Source organism: Macrosteles quadrilineatus, unplaced genomic scaffold (genome assembly GCF_028750875.1).
Source record: "Macrosteles quadrilineatus isolate MER2022 unplaced genomic scaffold, UCM_ALF_1.0 Scaffold_9__3_contigs__length_116548681, whole genome shotgun sequence".
NCBI classification, from domain to species: domain Eukaryota; kingdom Metazoa; phylum Arthropoda; class Insecta; order Hemiptera; family Cicadellidae; genus Macrosteles; species Macrosteles quadrilineatus.
Window position 1 is genome coordinate 64,194,086 of NW_026542602.1, and position 18,828 is coordinate 64,212,913.

The 18,828-nt window shown below is 34.3% G+C and overlaps 2 protein-coding genes across 2 annotated transcripts; one reads left to right on the forward strand and one right to left on the reverse strand.

Annotated features, from left to right (window-relative positions):
* The first annotated feature begins 948 nt into the window (after nucleotides 1–948).
* On the forward strand, nucleotides 949–10,270 carry LOC129003509 (uncharacterized). The gene is made up of 4 exons (XM_054431804.1): nucleotides 949–2,647; nucleotides 3,257–5,286; nucleotides 9,169–9,465; nucleotides 10,136–10,270. Exons 1-4 carry the CDS (start codon nucleotides 949–951, stop codon nucleotides 10,268–10,270), a joined length of 4,161 nt encoding a protein of 1,386 aa, XP_054287779.1.
* A 718-nt stretch (nucleotides 10,271–10,988) lies between these two features.
* On the reverse strand, nucleotides 10,989–18,272 carry LOC129003770 (phosphotriesterase-related protein). Its single transcript, XM_054432065.1, has 7 exons — nucleotides 18,086–18,272; nucleotides 16,797–16,956; nucleotides 15,569–15,759; nucleotides 14,246–14,404; nucleotides 12,728–12,892; nucleotides 11,913–12,130; nucleotides 10,989–11,181 (listed from the first exon to the last, which is right to left on the reverse strand). The coding sequence occupies exons 1-7, from the start codon at nucleotides 18,099–18,101 to the stop codon at nucleotides 11,044–11,046; spliced, it is 1,047 nt and encodes a 348-aa protein (XP_054288040.1). The 5' UTR covers nucleotides 18,102–18,272; the 3' UTR covers nucleotides 10,989–11,043.
* Nucleotides 18,273–18,828: the final 556 nt, after the last annotated feature.

An 18,828-nucleotide genomic window follows, 5' to 3' on the forward strand; every position in this document is an offset into this window, starting at 1 on the left:
GGAAAATCTGACATTTTAGACTATCAAAATCCAATTGATGAAAAAATAAATGAAGACTATGTACTTAGTCAATGTGAACGTAAAGGACTCGAAGTTCCTATACAGTCAAATTTTGAAGACAAAGTCCAAATCTATGACACAATCAAAAGTAAACGATTTTCATTAGGCGCCAAACAAAAGGACGAGGCATGCCCACAGTTGAAGAGCGACATTGCAGCCTTGTTTGATAAAGGTGTGGCAAACATTTCGTTGGAAACTGAGTATACAGAAACCCAATCTAAAGAAACATTTGTTAGTACTTTTACTTCTAAGAGTTTTATACTAGAGGCAGGTGAAAGAGCTACGCTATTAGAGAAGCAGACTTTGGAGGAAACATCAACAAAAGATACAACTACAACTTCACTTCCTACAACTTGTTCAACAATTAAACCAATTGTGACCCCATTGTTTTACAAGTTCACTTCTTGCAATACAAGTAAAAACAAAAAGTTTAGAAAAAGCAAAAAGAATGACGAATTAACTACACCAACCATCATCAACAGCATGATCCAGCAGGTAACCAAAGAATCAATGGTAAACTTGGTAGTTCACGTCCATTGTGACCATAAAGAAGCAACTCATATTATTCCGCAGATACCGTTGCATACGATTCCAATGGCCTACCAAAATGTATATTTAACTCCAAATGTTATAACTCAGTCGCCTTACATTACTTATCGAAGTTATACAAAAACGGTTGATAATCAAGTTTTCTATCCAAGTTTTAGCACAAATAAATACTTTATACCACAAACCCAAGTAGCATTTCAATCAAAGGACCCAAATTCATGGGTAATTCAAAAAAATAAAGCAGTTTTGGACCAACAGAGTACTGAATTTGACGATGGACTGATATCTAAAATTAAACTTGGGTCTGTCCCGTGTGATGAAAACCTACCACTTTCAGAAATGGAAAAACACACAGGTAAACATAAAGTCCCACAACCTCTGTTACCACTGGATATTAAATTGAAAACTAAAATACCTCCATCATTTGTAAAACGTAATCACACACAATCTACAAAAAATGTACGAGATTTCCCTCTGTTTCTGTGTCAAGTCACCCAAAGGCTGAACAAAACTCAACAATCTCAGGCTGTAAAAGTACAAAGAACTACTAAGAAGTACAAAGAAACTACGCCCAAAAAACATCATTTATGGAAAAACCTAACACTTCCTCGTCTCAAGTTAAGAAAAACCACAAAAATACCTAGCGGTGAAAAAATACCATTAGACCAGGGCAAAGCAAAAACCGAATCACCATTACAAAAAATATGCAATAATGAAGAAAATATCGAATCTGCTCAAGAAGCTATTGGGAGTACAATTCCTGTAACAAAAGTTGGGTTGCATTCAATAGAAACAGAATTCACAGAAACAAAAACTCCAAATTACACAGAAGAAAATAGAGAAAATTCAGAAAGTACAGACGACAACGATGATGACGAAAAGGAATTCGAGGAAGTGGAAGGAAAAGATTGTGAAGCTGTCACAATTCCATGTACCAGTGAATTAACAGAAAATACACTAACTAGTGAAAGCAGAACAATAGTGAAAGAAAATGAACCTTGGGATAAAACAAAAGGAAATGTTGCGACTTTTGCAATCAGCATTAAAAAATCTCCCAAAGAAGGTATGGGTACAATGACAACTGATAAGTTATCTTTGAGTACAAGAGAAAATAAACAGGACACTCAGACTGAAGTTATGGACATGCTTACCTCGAGCACAGAAGGAAAAAAAGAATATACCGTGTCTTCTTCTTTCCCAGAAACTACTAATCCGTCTGAAGTTTCTGACATGCTCACTTCAATCACAGGAGAAATTAAACAAGAAACACTCTCTTCTACTCTAAATAATACTGGAAGTAAAATTTTTGATTGGTCCACATCCACAGGGGAAAATACACGAGAAACTTTATCTTCCCCTGAAACTACTACTCAAACTAAAGGGGCTGACATGTTCACTTCAAGTATTGAAGGAAATAAACTAGACACTTTGTCTTCTAGTTTAACTGAAACTAATACTCTAACAGGAATTTCTCATGTGTCCTCTCCAAGTATAGAAGAAATGAAACAAGAAACACTCTCTTCTACTCTAAATAATACTACTACTCAAGGTAAAGTTTTTGATTTATCCACATCTACTACTGGAAGTAAAACTTTTGATTTGTCCACTTCAAATACAGGAAATGCACAAGAAACTTCATCTTACCCTGTAACTACTACTCCAACTAAAGGGTCTGACACGTTCACTCCAAGTATTGAAGGAATTAAACTAGACACTTTGTCTAGTTTAACTGAAACTAATACTCTAACAGAAGTTTCTCATGTGTCCTCTACAAGTATAGAAGAAATGAAACAAGAAACATTCTCTTCTACTCTAAATAATACTACTACTCAAGGTAAAGTTTTTGATTTGTCCACATCCACAGGAGGAAATGCAAAAGAAACTTTATCTTCCCCTGAAACTACCACTCCAACTAAAGGGTCTGACATGTCCACTTCAAGTATTGAAGGAATTAAACTAGACACTTTGTCTTCTAGTTTAACTGAAACTAATACTCTAACAGAAGTTTCTCATGTGCCCTCTCCAAGTATAGAAGGAAGTAAACAAGAAAGTGAACCCTTGACTGAAACAGTTTTTTTAGGTGAGGTATCTTTGACGAAATCTTATGAAACTAAAAATAATGTTTCACTATCAGCCACCACAGAAATTTTAGATGGTGGAAAAAGTTCTCCTTTTTTGGAAAGCCATACTCCCACAACTTTTTTAAGAGAAAGTAGTACTAATAGCTCTTTAGGAGGAAATATTCCAAAGACAACTGATGTAAGTTTTTCTAGTAAGCCAACTTATAATCTTTTAGAAGGAAGTAGTAGGATACCAACATTTCCTTTTTCTGTAGAAATTAGTAGGCTGTCTCCTGTTCCTGTTTTGAACGAAAGTAGAACTTTATCTTTCTCAGAGAAAACTGGATCAGTAACTGTCACGGAAGTTGCAAGACATCCAAATGAGAGTGCACAAGAAATAGTAACCACAAGTTTATTCATAAGCGAATCATTAGAAATTAAAAGCTCAGCTGCAACTACAGAAAATTTGAAACAACCTGAAACACTAACAACAACTGAAACATCAATTCCTACTGTTACATACCAAAAAGAGCCATCTGAGAAAAATTATTTAGATACACCTAGTTTATCATTAACTCTAACAAAAGAGACACCTGATATGTCTTTGGAAACAACTTCAAAAGAGGCTAATTCCATGACAGATTTGTTATTAACATCAACATTTATATCTGACAATACCAGACCTGCTAGTACTACAAAGGCAGATTCTGTTACCAACCCCAGCTTATCATTAAATTTAACAAAAGAGACACATGATATGTCTTTGGAAACAACTTCAAAAGAAGCTAATTCCATGACAGATTTGTTATTAACATCAACATTTATATCTGACTATACCAGACCTGCTAGTACTACATCAATGCCAGATTCTGTTACCAACCCCAGCTTATCATTAAATTTAACAAAAGAGACACCTGATATATCTTTGGAAACAACTTCAAAAGAAGCTAATTCCATGACAGAATTGTTATTAACATCAAAACTTATATCTGACTATACCAGACCTGCTAGTACTACAAAGGCAGATTCTGTTACCAACCCCAGCTTATCATTAACTCTAACAAAAGAGACACCTGATATATCTTTGGAAACAACTTCAAAAGAAGCTAATTCCATGACAGATTTGTTATTAACATCAAAATCTATATCTGACTATACCAGACCTGCTAGTACTATATCACAGACAGATTCTGTTACCAACCCCAGCTTATCATTAAATTTAACAAAAGAGACACCTGATATGTCTTTGGAAACAACTTCAAAAGAAGCTAATTCCATGACAGATTTGTTATTAACATCAAAACTTATATCTGACTATACCAGACCTGCTAGTACTACAAAGGCAGATTCTGTTACCAACCCCAGCTTATCATTAACTCTAACAAAAGAGACACCTGATATATCTTTGGAAACAACTTCAAAAGAAGCTAATTCCATGACAGATTTGTTATTAACATCAAAATCTATATCTGACTATACCAGACCTGCTAGTACTATATCACAGACAGATTCTGTTACCAACCCCAGCTTATCATTAAATTTAACAAAAGAGACACCTGATATGTCTTTGGAAACAACTTCAAAAGAAGCTAATTCCATGACAGAATTTTTATTAACATCAAAACTTATATCTGACTATACCAGACCTGCTAGTACTACAAAGGCAGATTCTGTTACCAACCCCAGCTTATCATTAACTCTAACAAAAGAGACACCTGATATATCTTTGGAAACAACTTCAAAAGAAGCTTATTCAATGACAGATTTGTTATTAACATCAAAACTTATATCTGACTATACCAGACCTGCTAGTACTACAAAGGCAGATTTTGTTACCAACCCCAGCTTATCATTAAATTTAACAAAAGAGACACCTGATATGTCTTTGAAAACAACTTCAAAAGTAGCTAACTCCATGACAGATTTGTTATTAACATCAAAACTTATATCTGACTATACCAGACCTGCTAGTACTACAAAGGCAGATTCTGTTACCAACCCCAGCTTATCATTAACTCTAACAAAAGAGACACCTGATATATCTTTGGAAACAACTTCAAAAGAAGCTAATTCCATGACAGATTTGTTATTAACATCAAAATCTATATCTGACTATACCAGACCTGCTAGTACTATATCACAGACAGATTCTGTTACCAACCCCAGCTTATCATTAAATTTAACAAAAGAGACACCTGATATGTCTTTGGAAACAACTTCAAAAGAAGCTAATTCCATGACAGAATTGTTATTAACATCAACATTTATATCTGACTATACCAGACCTGCTAGTACTACAAAGGCAGATTCTGTTACCAACCCCAGCTTATCATTAAATTTAACAAAAGAGACAACTGATATATCTTTGGAAACAACTTCAAAAGAAGCTAATTCCATGACAGATTTGTTATTAACATCAAAACTTATATCTGAGTATACCAGACCTTCAAGGATTACATACAAGACTGAATCTGCTACGTACAAAAAACATACAGACACAAGCATCAGAGATAACGTAGTGGAGGGTAGTACAAGTACGACGACAGCTATAACAAAACCAAACTTGGGAAGAAATTTCATGGAGACTCATGAACCAACAACGGAGAAAGGAGCTGGCGTAAAGAGAACTGAAACTATGGAAGTAACATTGCCTTACTCAGTTTCGCCACCAATGTCAATTTTAATAGACAAAACAAATCTTTGGGGCAGCGCAACTAAGCCAACATATAATGAAAGAGTACATAGTACTCATACACAGTATAAAGAAGGGAAATCCATATCAGTACAGTCCATGCACTTGACTTCTGAAACGCAAGTGAACACGGTTAAAAAGTCACATTCAAATGTAGAAATTAGATCTACATCTCAATTCAGATCACAGAGTTTTGAAACGACATCAACCGAAATTGTCACTAAAGTTCCCTCCGAAAATCGGAAAGAAAATTATAAAGAATCCTTGAATATAACTGGACTAACAAATTTAGGAGCTAATAAATACCAGTTTTATTACAAAAATAGATGGCACATTACGGATAAAGTCAATATTTGGTTGTATGACGATTTTGTTAGTACAGTTTTGAATGAGTCTTTTTATAGAACATCGAAAGAGCACTTTTCAAATTTAGCAGAAACTGAAAAACTTTTAGAAAATCTTTTGCTGGAAAATGGTTCTATACGTGATTCTACACAAATGCCTTTTAATATTTTTGCCCAAAGCATCTTACTAACTAGTGAGTACAGCCCGATAAACATCACTCTACAGTGGCAAGGTAGGAATATAACTTATGATGATATACTCGGAATGTTACGATACTCAGACTTTGATAGGCTAGCTTCATCCCAACGCTTTTCCGAATGGAATGAAGTTAATTGGAGCGATATCTACAATATGATCAAACAATCACGCAAAACTGAGTTTGAGAAAGGACATGAGTACATTATACCTTCAGGAAATAGAACTGGAACGAAGATAATTTCATTTTCAGACGGTAAATCTATAATGGATGGCAAAAAACTAACATTGGGCGAGTCTTTGAAAATATTACAATTTCTAAATGGTAATACACAAAGAGACAATATTTCACACAATAAAGAAGAAGATCGTAAAACGTTCAACGTGAAATACATAACACACATAGGAGGGAAAAAGTATCGGTTTTATTACAGAAACAGATGGTATTTAACTGATAAGAAACATATTTGGTTACTTGACAATTCTACAGATCCAGCTTTGAACGAATTATTTAAGAAAGGCTCACAAAATAGTGTCGTAGAAAATAATAAACAAATTACGGAAGAATTTGATACGCTTTTAACAAACAGCTCTTATGGTGTTTCAGATCAAGTTCCATTTGAACTCTTCGCACAAAGTATTTTAAATGCGAATATTTCCAATAATTTGAATAAGTCTCTGACTTGGGAAAATATTGTCCTAACATACAGTGATATTATAGGAATGTTACGGTTGGCAGAAATTGACACATTTAACAACTCTAAGCTTGGTTATGAAGTGGGATGGGAAAATTTGTATGAACGATTGAGACAAAGCCAGATAAAAACGTTTTCTGATCGATATGAATATAACATTGCTGATGAAGGAAATAAAACTTTACCTATGGTAGTTTACTCTAATGGTACTTCCATATGGAAAAATAAAATATTTGATGCTCAACAATCTTTAAACAGTCTTATAAATGTTAACAGTAAAACCACTTTTTCGGACTCAACGTATGTTTCACAAGATGATTCTTTTTCATCGTTTGTAAATAATGTGTTTAAAAATCACGATGACTCAAAAACAAGATACACTGATTACAAGTTTAAAAACAAACCAATGAAGTATAATGAACTGCTTGCTCTGTTAGCATTACTAAATGATAAATTTAATTCATTGGAAACATCATTACAAGACCTAGATAATTTTTTTTCTCTACTTCGTAATTCAAAAAGACAATATTTTTCTGATCGAACTGTTTTTAATATAACAGATGGTGCAAAGCTCAAAATGATAACAGTTTTTACAAATGGTACAACAGAGTACAATGGTCACAAAGTCACGGTTGAGGGATTTAAGAGAATTTTGAAGGAGCACCCGAGCTCCGATCTAGCAGTAAATGATTCAACTGAAGTCAAACACACAATTCTTCTTGAGGCTGGCAAGTATCAATTCTATTGGAAGGGGAAATGGTTCATTACAGATGAAAAACACGTCTGGCCATTTGACGACGACACTAGCAAATCAATGAACAAAACCTTTTTTGACATAAAAGAAAATAAATCTGTTAATAAAATATCCTTAGATAATCTCATGAATACAAAAATAGTTCAAAGCCCTCAGATTCTACAAGACATGCCATTTGAAATATTTGCCAAAAGTTTGCTTTCAGTAAGTAGAGGCCAAAATGTTGTGTATAGGTGGAAGAACAATGTCCTCAGTTATGAAGATATAGTAGCCATGATACGATTATGTGAAACTAGTACAAGTCACACACATCATATGGGTTACCAACCAAACTGGCAGTACATATATCAAAGATTAAAAACCGCGGCTAAGTCAGAATCACGGGATAAACAAGAATATGTTGTAAATGATTTGGATGGATCAAAACACAAACTTACAGTATTTCACAATGGAACTTCATTATGGAAGAACAGATCCTTTGATATTAACAAAGTAGTGTCTGAAGTTGAGTATTTAAACAACGAATTTGGATTTTTACAAAATACTGGTGATAAATCGTTCGAAATGTTCATCTCTGACGCAGCTAAGTTGGAGGAAAAAAAGAAAATTCACAGCAAATATATTTGGAATAATCTTACTTTTACAAGGTATGAAATGTTAGCCATTCACAGGATGATAATGCAGCAGTATTTCTTAACTGCTTCCAAGACTTACAAAAAGGAATCTAAGTTGTCATTTACAGGTATAACTGTACCTTTGTTAAAATCTAGAAAAAATTACACAATGAATAAAGTTGTGTTCAATATCACCGAAGGTTCCAAAAATGAGCTACTAACTGTTTTTAATGACGGAACCACTAGGTATTATGGGTTACAACTAGGCCTGTCAGAGACAATTAAATTACTTGAACAATCGAGAAATATTGTAGGGCCTGTTTTTAAAGAAGATTGGGAAAGCTTAGCTAACATTAAAGATATCCCTAAAGAAAATACTCAAAAGGGTGAAATTGAGCGACAGCATTACTACAATTGGGCACAATTGTACCTAAGAGAATCATCGGAAGTGAATTATCCAATATCTATAGGTTCTGGTTTTGTTCAATTTTTCATTAATTCTACATGGTATTTGACAGATGGCACCAACGTCTGGAACTTCTACGGTTGGAATGTAAACAAAAAACAAGATTTGGACATGACAGATATAATTCATCACATGAATCAAAGTTTTACTGATGATCCTCATCTAAATACAAGTTTGATTCAAGAGCTGATCAACACTAAGATTTCCAGTGGATCTAACGACTTGATCTTTCCTGGAATAACAATGCCTTTGGAAATTATCGCACAGCACATTTTGTTTATATCTCAAAAACTTACAGCAGACTACATTTACTTGTTCATAACTAAATTCAAATATCACTATGCAAAATGGGACATACTGCCTACGGATGTTATAATATGTGTAATGCTAACTATTTTTGACCGGTCAAAAATGAGACTAATCGGAGAAATTACTTGGAGTAAGGCAAGACAGTACCATTGGGAGTGGCTACTCCACGAAGTAATTTTTAATTCAGAAAAAATAGACTACGAAATTATGTTTCTCTACAAATTTATAACCGGAGCACTTGTGGAATATCCAGAATTTGTTGTGTACAGAAATTTTACAATAGCATGCGAAGATAGAATTATAAGTGCACATGAACTATACAAACAAATTGAGCTTGCAAATAGTAAACTTGACACGTCAGTTTCGGAAATCAAAATAACACTGATTGGTGACAGCCAGAGTCAATCTTTTAATAATTTTGGTAAACAGATAGTGGAGCATAGACTACAAAATAAAATCTACACGATGTACGCTTGGGACTCAAACAAGTTTGATTGGTACCAATTCTTAGCATTCCTTAGAATAACAGACTTGTATGAGGAAAGTGCTAAAGACAATAGATATTGGGAGCATATTATTGGTATATTCTTCAAAACGGTACAGGAAAACTTTATTGATGGGTTTAGTGTGAAGATCGGAAATAACACTTTAACAGTGTATATGAACGAGACCACTGATTTTCTTGGAGAGGTGATATCAGAAATCGAGGAATACCTTTGGTTGTTTGTGAGTGTAACTTAATTACGTAATGTGTCACACTTCCAAACGGAAGAGTACATGTCTTTCCAACAATTTATGAACCAAATGGTTATGGCTTTTATACACATGCATACCTTTATACTACTACAACATCCAACAGCAGATCTGAAGTTTTTCATGATTTCCATTAAGAATTACTTTCCTGAGTAGCACATTTAAGTTTAAAAAGTTTTAAAAGTCGTAACCTTGATTTGATTAACTGCGAAAAATTGATGACCAATTAATTGATGACTGCTTTCGTTAGTTATGAAAAGGAGTTTAAAAGAGAAAATGGCTTGTATCTACTCAACTCAAATAGCAATAAAGTAATCAAGTAAGCTGATCTCTTTTTTATTAATATGTTCACCAACCAAAAAATTAGCTCCTAATGTTTAATGTTTTATTATTCTGACAACTTATTACTAACACATTGAGGAAAGGAATTGCTTTTTTCTTCGGCAATATAAAAAATACCTAGATTTCTGTGTACTACCAGTACACTCTCGCCTAAGTGCTCGCCGAGTAATTCAGAAGAGAACCAGCATAGAGGTAACTATGAACACTCTTACTTTGTCTCGCAGACAAAATCGAAGTGCTTTATGAGCTGGCACTCGTGCAGTCTTGAGATCTTTGACTCGTGTCGAAAAACGGAGCGCAGGCGAGCCTGAGACTAGGCGAGGCGACCCGAGTCAGGGCGAGAGAAGCCGAGCGCACGGAGTACACCTTCGCACTCGCACTGCTCACCTCGTCTCAGCGAGAGTGCAGTGGGGCCATAAGAATTGTGGCCAAATAATACCTTGACCTGAATGGTTCCAGCTGTCTTTTATCATTGTTTTTAATAAAATTTTCTGGCCTAAAATAGCTATTATGTATCAGTAACAAAGCTACAAAGTATCCTCCTTCATTTCACACTCATTGTGCATCCATAGACAGCTTTAGCATCTACTCAAGAGTATGTCATCTTAATTAAGTACTTCAATTAAAAACAAACCCTTAAGTTTTCAACCTAATTGTGGATTCCAAACTAATAATTTGTAGTGGTAGATGAATTCTTCAGATTTTTAAAAAATTTTCTGCAGCAAAATATAGGGTCCAAAATAAAAAATCCGGGAACAGTTTTTGTTGTTGTTCACATACCACACGGTAAGCAGTCTGAACTCTTTTAGACCAGAAAATCGTTACTTACAGAAAAAGACCTAAGTCAGCTGCAGTATGGTAAATTTGTCTGTTTTGCAATAGGCTCCAAACAAAGCTACCTTCCTAGCCACAACAATGCTACATCAAAAATTTACTCGTATATTTACTCGTTGCAACAATGAAAATATTTCGCTAGTTTTAATCACTTAGATTGACGTCCGCCATTGTCTATTGTCATAATTTAGGAATTAATTAATTACAGAAGATACACTAATTGATTAATTATAACTTTTAAGGTAATTTAATTATTGAAATAAAACATTGGTAATTTACAACACTGTACTTTGTTTTGTCACAGTAGATTTGTAGATTGTAATACTTTTGTTCAGTTTGCTCAATAGAGCAGCTAATAGCTTTTACAGTACTTGTCTAGCTGGGGCCACATAACCAGGCAGCTGGGTTTTTAATAAATATGTCATCGATCGTCTTCTGACTGATCTTCTTTATCAACATTTTCGGAGTGATGTTGTTAAGAATATGTGAGAAACCATGTCCACCAAAATGAACCTGTAACAAATTAAGTAAGCTTGGATATATTTTTATACACAGTTCATACAGTACCAATCACTGTATTTTAACCCTTTACAATATAAGAAACTACTTTGGTTTTGAGATGTGGTTTTGACGCACACCATTAGGTACAAACATTTTATATTCAACTAGCTGTAACCCGCGGGCTTTGCCCCGTTTAACTTCTTAATTTTCAAGATGATCTCGTTCGCATGGCTCAATCACGTCCTGGTTGAAATTCGTTCGCTACGCTCACTCACCTTTAGGTTGGAGCTCGTTCGCTGCGCTGACTTGCCTTCAGGTTAGCTCGTTCGCTACGCTCACTTGCCTACAGGTTAGCTCGTTCGCTACGCTAACTCGCCTCCAGGTTGAAGTTCGTTTGCTACGCTCACTCACCTTTTGGTTGCAAATTAGCTGTTGTCATAAATGTAAAAGAATAATTGAAACAGCTGTTAAGATTCATTAATTCCATTTCTCATAAGGTTAACATGGGAAACTCCAGAGCCACTGGGGCAGAGCCGATTGGACGGATCACGAAATTGATGGTGTATAAACCTATTCCATGAAATTCTACACGTATGTACCAAGTTTTGTGGCAATCGGTTCAGCGGTGTCTGAGTTTATCACTGCCAAACAAATATATATATACAAACATCCTCTTTTATACTTATAGATTAACAAGGTACAAGTTGAAACTTAATTTATCAAAACTGTGAAATTGTACAAACCAGGCGATGTTTGGTGTGAATATCGTGGGACATGAGTATTTGGGCTGTTCTTCCTTCAGTAATCAACCGAACAATTTTATCTACTCTCTGAGCATCACTGAGCATATCCAGAGAAGGGTTCAGCTGGTAAAATGAGCATTCAGTTCCAAACAGATCAAACTGACAGAAGCATCCGAGCTTGGCAAACTCCAGCAAGTCTTTGTCTTCTGTGAGAGTCCCTGAAATGAAATAAAAGATCAAGCCATATTCAGTGAAAATATAGTTATCTCCATTACAATTAATTTTAATCACCCTTACACTGGTAATACATGATGGTTAAAAATTTATTTATTTACTTCATTAGACAGTAGAAATAGGTAGAAACACTATGAGCAGCCAAAAAAATCTGCTTCAACACTTGCTGAAATAAATATGCATCTTTAACACGATCGCTACCTCAATAGTACAATATTTTTCATTCATACGAACCAACGACGCACATATGCGATGGCTGGTTTCTACCCAAGGACAGTAAATCCAAACATTGAACGAAACGGGAAACGCTGCACCAGCTGATTGTAGTCTTAATATCTTTAAGTATTGCCAACTTATTTTCAAGCGTACATGGATTCCATGCATAATTAAAGCACTCTGTTTTAAGTTGTTTGTTTGGAATACTGGTGTGCGCCAAAGTAAGGCTTTCTGTACTATAAATTGTGCAAGGAAGCCCACTTTGTCACGACTGTAGGAAAAATAATATTTGGTAACACAAGTCAACAGTTAGCAAAAGCACTACTATCTATATGCCGTTTGTTAACAACTCAAATTTTCCTTACGATCAAGATGTGACATAATCGCTCTGTTCTTGTCTCCCCCCGCCTCCAAGTAGATCCTCATAATCTCAAACGGAGCGCGAGAGTCTCGTCCAGGATGGAAACTGACAGCACAGTTCTGCATCTGCTGAACTTCTGCAGTAGCAACAATAGCTCTCTTTTCAAATTCTACAAAATAAGAAGGAAAATAGAATTAAAAGTCAAACTTATTGATTCGTGTTTTAACAATAATACTGTACTAGTTTGTCTAGCACTTGTCTACTGATACATGGCACAATAATTACCAATTACTGTACAGTAATTTTAATTTACAAGAATTATCAATTTATGTTGTCCAAGAAGATCTGTAGTTTCCAACCTTTTATCTTAGAAAACCGTTAACTTGCATCTCTTTTCAAAGGACATGAAATTCAAGGTTAAAAAAGTCATTAAGACATGAAAGATGTCCAGGACATTGTAAAATGGAATGGGAAAGCAATATGTAATATGGTTGTTTCGTGAGTTTCTTTGGAAACAGATGAGTTTAGCTAGCGTACATGAGGAGTCCTGGGGATTCCAGACGTATGTTTAGTTAGCCCTGTTTCATCCAGTATAGTTCGTAAGTCAATCTAATTCACAAGGTAATCTACGTAAAGTACAATGGTTCACTAAACGACTCATTGTCACAGTCTTAGTGATATTAGTTGAGTGTGGTATTTCACATGACTTAAGAAATATTGGTTCTTCTTTTGTTAAGAAAGTAATTATAGGAATTACAATATTCATGTTGTTAGCCTCCGGATCACTGGTATAGTAATAATTAATGGTTTAAATACCTTCTACTGTCAAAGTAATCCCTAATAGTATACAGGCTACTGCAGTTTCAATGGGAACTCCTTCAGGCTGTGAAGGGCATAAAATTTCATTCCAGAGGAAGTCGTCAAACATAAAATCCATCAATACACACTGAGATAACGCATCAGTCTAGACCTGCCATCCCTGCGTATTGTGTTTCCTGGTACGGGGTTTCTGTAATGTTTATTTATTTTGTTAGTGAGTTGGTCTGTGATTTGAGTAAATGTGACTTCGATGGATTTTACCTTTGACGACTTCTTTTGGAATATTTGATGTCCTTCACAGCCTGAAGAAGTTCCCCTTGGGAATTAAACTGCAGTAGCCTATAGCTAGGGATCACTTTGACAGTATAAAGTATTTAAATTATTATTTATTGATTAAAATCTCATTACAACCATAGACAAAAACATAGACTGTCAGCCGTGCTGCGGTTACCATGGTTACCATAGGTTCTGGCGCACACCGCTTGGAGCGCCGTGTAGCCGTGACTACATGGCACTCCCGGTGGTGTGCGCCAGAACCTATGGTAACCGCAGCACAGCTGATGGTCTATATGTAATTCTTTTTGTCTATGTTACAACCCAGCATACAGCATTTAATTTTCAAGATCGGCTAGTAATTAAGTAATAAATTTTCATTAAAATAAAACATATGATCAATTTTGAAGAGATTAAATAAAATAATTACCAGTGATGGGCCAAGAACTGCCCACTTCCCCTATGAATCCACACTTGACAGTCGTATCCTCCACACACCCCTCTGTCAACTCTTGTAGCATGACCTCACTCATGGCCTCCACTGACAGCTTCAGGTTACCAGCTGGCTGGCAAACTTCTACATAGTAGCCTGGAAATTAAAAGACACACCGAAAGTATTACAAATTGAATATTCTCTGTTGCGGACTCGTCGTCCATGAGGAATGTGGATCGATTGAAGACAATTTTGAGATATGCTGTCCAGGAAATATGTAGTGTTTGTCTTTAAGGAGATATTCCTTTGCCATAATAAAACTGTAGTCAGTTTTAGAATTAATGAGTGTAGTTAAATTGAACCACATGCAGTGAGGGCTGATGTAATTTCATGATTTCTGCCAAATACACTAACTTTTAAACCCAATAAAAAAGGAAAACTTATTATTTCCCATAACCCATAGCATATTTTATGCCACATCAACTATCATAATAACACACAGTAAGGGAGGAAATAGAGTTTTACACTGTAGCACAATCTGTAAGTTGTTCATTGAACTATGTTATTTTGAAATGAGTAATTATGCTAGGTACAGCTTGTCCAAAACGATGGGATGGCTATTGTCTAATTGAGTATCAAAAAGTCAGAGTTTAACATATTGAATATTTTTGCATTGCAGAATCATCCAGGTGGATCAGTTAAAGGCATTTTCAAAATATATTCCTTTCCAGAATTTTACTCACTCATAAATATACAGTAGAACTCCGATTATCCGAATCAATAGGGACCAGACCCCATTCGGATAATCAAAAATTCGGATAATCAGAGTTTAACCGGAATTCCAGGAATTGTAAAGAAAAATCCTCATTTTCGGTACTAAGTGAACTTTTAATTAATAATAATTTAAATCAGAACATTTTTACAGTTTACAATGTTCATAATACTATTCTATACATGTTATTAAGTCAATAGTGTTCCATCAAAGTCCAAAATTGGCTAAATGTGTTTAATAACAATTCTTTGATATTTTGCAAAACTTATTACTGTAGCTTTATGTTTTTAAAATTGTTGAAATAAGCGATTCGGATAATTGGAGATTCGGTTAATTGGAGTTCGGATAATTGGAGTTCTACTGTACTTGGACTAGCTGTTTGCCCGCTCTTCGCTCAGGCGAACTTTTAAGCTGTAAAATAAATTCATTACCTGTGATATGGCTGTAAATCTTAGGGACCATCATCAGAAGATGGAAATAAGTTACCAAATGTACAATAAATGTCAAATGTTGTAAAAAGTGGTTTATATGAACCTCAAGAAACTCACCAGTTCCAGCAATGACATTCACTCCAGACTCCTTGCTGGCTCGGACCAACAAAGATGTGTTTCGATTCAGCCCAATGTTGGAGTTCTCGACAACGGTTCCTCCTCCAAACTTGTGGTACAACTTCATCTCCTCAACTACTGCATTCTCCACCTCTTTACCACTGAAGTCCAGGTTGTACTTACTACTGTACCTGGTCAGTAATGTATACTGTTGGTAGAGTCTTGGAAAGTTGTGGGTCAAATAGTATACTAAAACTAGACTCAAATTTGGCCTATTTTGAGGTGAGTTTTCTTTCACAAGCACAGTAAGGCTGATTAAAACTGTAGTTGAGCCATAGTAAAGGTACTTATTGAACATTTTGGGGTATAAAATAGAGTACGGACCTAGATTTTTATTATGCGTTAAGATAGCAAAGATACAGAATGAGAAAGAGTCTCTGGCACAAGAAACACAGAAAACAACACACTATAGACCAAATCTGTAATACATTTTAGTTTAGTTATGCCACAGCTAATTAAACCCATTTTTTCCCATCACAAAAAGTGAAATGAGAACTACAGCTTGTGATCTCAAACTTGTTCATATCAGCAAGTATTGTTGATAAGTAAAACAGCTGATATACTTTTAGTACTATGGTTCAAAACATTTTGGATGTTTTTTTGCTTAATGTAGCAGCTGATTGATGTTTTGACAAATCTCAGCTGTTGAGCTATGTTTTAATGGTAGGATCAAGACGTGGAGGGGATAGATTTGTTCCCCTACAACATCCTAAATTTAGTGAACGGAGTATAATCCTGAAAATGTTCAGAGAACTAAAAACATGTGTTTTAGTCTCAAGCTGAATCGGGGAAAATTTATGCAATTAATGTTTCTTAAAGTTTTATAAAAGTAAAGGTGTACAGTATTAGGATTGATAAATATTTAGGTATTTCCGAATATTTTACGTGGTTAGGCTACATGTGGGATCATTTTTTTAGAAAGTCTGTAAAAGGGGATTAAGTTATATTACTTAGAAAATCATATTTTAGATGAATTATTTATTTATTTATTTTTTTTAATAATTTATTATTTATTTAGATGAATTATGAAACAGCTTCTCTGCCGCCATACTTGTCCAAACTTTTCTTAACTATTTCCAACTAAAAAAAAAGTAATTTAGCAGTCAGCAGTCTTTGTAATTTGTTGGGAACATTCCAACTGATATTCGATATTGATTATTTTACTTACGGCCATTGCTTGACATAGCCAACATTTTCCAAGGTAATTCCTCCCTCAAAGAAGCCACTGAGCTGAGCTGGAGGGCTTGAATAGAACTGATGGAAGTCTATGTTGAAATGTTCATGAGTCAATGTCCTTCCAAGCTGAGACACAGGGACAGGTCCAGTTACTAAACAAAATAACAAATAAAATAGCAGTTGATAGAGAAATGTTAACAAAGACTCTTACTAGAAGTCCGAAAATAAAAGAAACAACTAAACTCTTAATGGTAGTTCAGGACTGTTAAATAATGTTCTTATTTGTTTTGGTCACCAGTCACCCAAATCGCATTCTTTAGAGGACAAAAATGTATTAATATAATAGGCGGGTAATGGCTAAGAGTAAGGTTCTGTTTGGATAAGTTTCCATTTATTAAAGTCCAAGGCTCAATTATTATTTATATGTATATATTTTTTCCTGAGGTGTGTCTGGATTTATATCAGAATTTTTTTATTCTTCGATATGTATGTACCAGTTTTATTTTTAATTTTATTCATGCTTCTTCTACCCCATGTATATTTGAAATTACCTGAATTATGACTGGTTCTTACCAAAAAATGTCTATGATTTTAACAGTTCAATGGTAATGGTTGGATAACATACTAACATCATTGTGGGGGATTTTCAGATTTTATTTTAATTTTGCTCTCTACATCTCAGTTTTCAAATCAAGTGTCATTAACCTCAGTTACATTCAAGGTCAACTTGTTGCTCTTGATGCAGCCTGACATTCCATTCAAGAGTAAAACACATGAGCTAAATTTGTTTTCTATAACTATCATTATAAGTTCTATTTTAGATCAATATTTACTTATACATGTAACTACGTGACCGGCTGCTGCTATTTTTCTACACTCAAAGATTTAAGGTTATATTTTTATTTTTTACTGAATACTGTATATGGACATACTGAAATTCAAGCCTTAATATTAATGTCAAACACAAATTAAAAATATTTTTTGTAAAAAAACTACAAAAGAATACTCTTTATAGTGTCAAAAATAATGTTTACACTGCTGAGGTTAGCATTACATATTTTTTCTAAACTAATGTTTAATATTTTGGATTTTGGCCGTATTACTTGACTTTTATGCAAGTTAAACTTTTGAAGTAGAACTTAAAATTAATTGCTAGACATTTTAATGGACTAATCTAGCATCATACTATCATAGGACAATTTTTATTTTTAGTAAAAAAACTTTACTTTCACATAACATTTTGTGATATAATTAATTATTTAAATAAAATTTTCAACTTACCTGTTTGTGCAGTCATTGCAACCAGTTTTATTTCATATAAAATAAAATGAAGACTCAAACAAAATCCAGGAAGGAGTAAGCAAGGGATCTAAACTCAATTATCAACTGAGGTAAAACTTGAACAGTTGTTTGCCGACCATGTTTACCAACAGCAAAAAATTAATTTTAAACCCAAGATTTGAAGAGATAATACATGATTTTTTCTTGGTCAATATGTAATTATCAATCCATACCACAGAGTCAGTACAAAATGATACCATGATTTTCAACACTAATTTTTGCTTTTCAGGCTGGCAACAAGTTACCAGATATCATTTGTTTGGGAATTAAAACAAGGTCACATTGATTTACTTTGTATTATCTGGTAAATCTGTTTTCTTTTACTTATGAATATAGTTGTCTGTTTCAAGGCCAATTAATTACTGTTTATACTGTAAATTGGCTGTGTTTGTTAATGTTTTAATTCCAAACTTATTTTGGAAACAAATTAAGAAGGCCTATGTTAAAAATAACATTTTTAGCAAAATTTTTTTTACCACAGTTATAATGTTGGTTGAAAACCAACCTTAAAGAATTTTCATCGAATATTATCATTAATTGTACTGATGACCCCTGCACTTTTAATAACAATATTTACTTATGTTTTGTCCATTTTAACAGAATTTTGTTTGCTAATTTAATATTAGGCACATTAATATAAGCGCTTTGGGTCCTCGGCCTGCCATTTCCAGACAAAAAAAACT

Bases quoted from the DNA above. Each gene is read 5' to 3' on its own strand.
- LOC129003509 (XM_054431804.1), top strand. From the start codon at position 949: ATGGAAAAACACACAGGTAAACATAAAGTCCCACAACCTCTGTTACCA. The intron at 2,648-3,256 runs GTAAACAAGAAA...CTCTAACAAAAG, and splicing joins CTCTCCAAGTATAGAAGGAA to AGACACCTGATATGTCTTTG. The intron at 5,287-9,168 runs GTAAAGAGAACT...TTTGGTAAACAG, and splicing joins CAACGGAGAAAGGAGCTGGC to ATAGTGGAGCATAGACTACA.
- LOC129003770 (XM_054432065.1), bottom strand. The intron at 14,405-15,568 runs GTGAGTTTCTTG...TTTAATTTCCAG, and splicing joins GAATGTCATTGCTGGAACTG to GCTACTATGTAGAAGTTTGC. The intron at 12,131-12,727 runs GTAAGGAAAATT...ATTTCATTTCAG, and splicing joins GATTATGTCACATCTTGATC to GGACTCTCACAGAAGACAAA.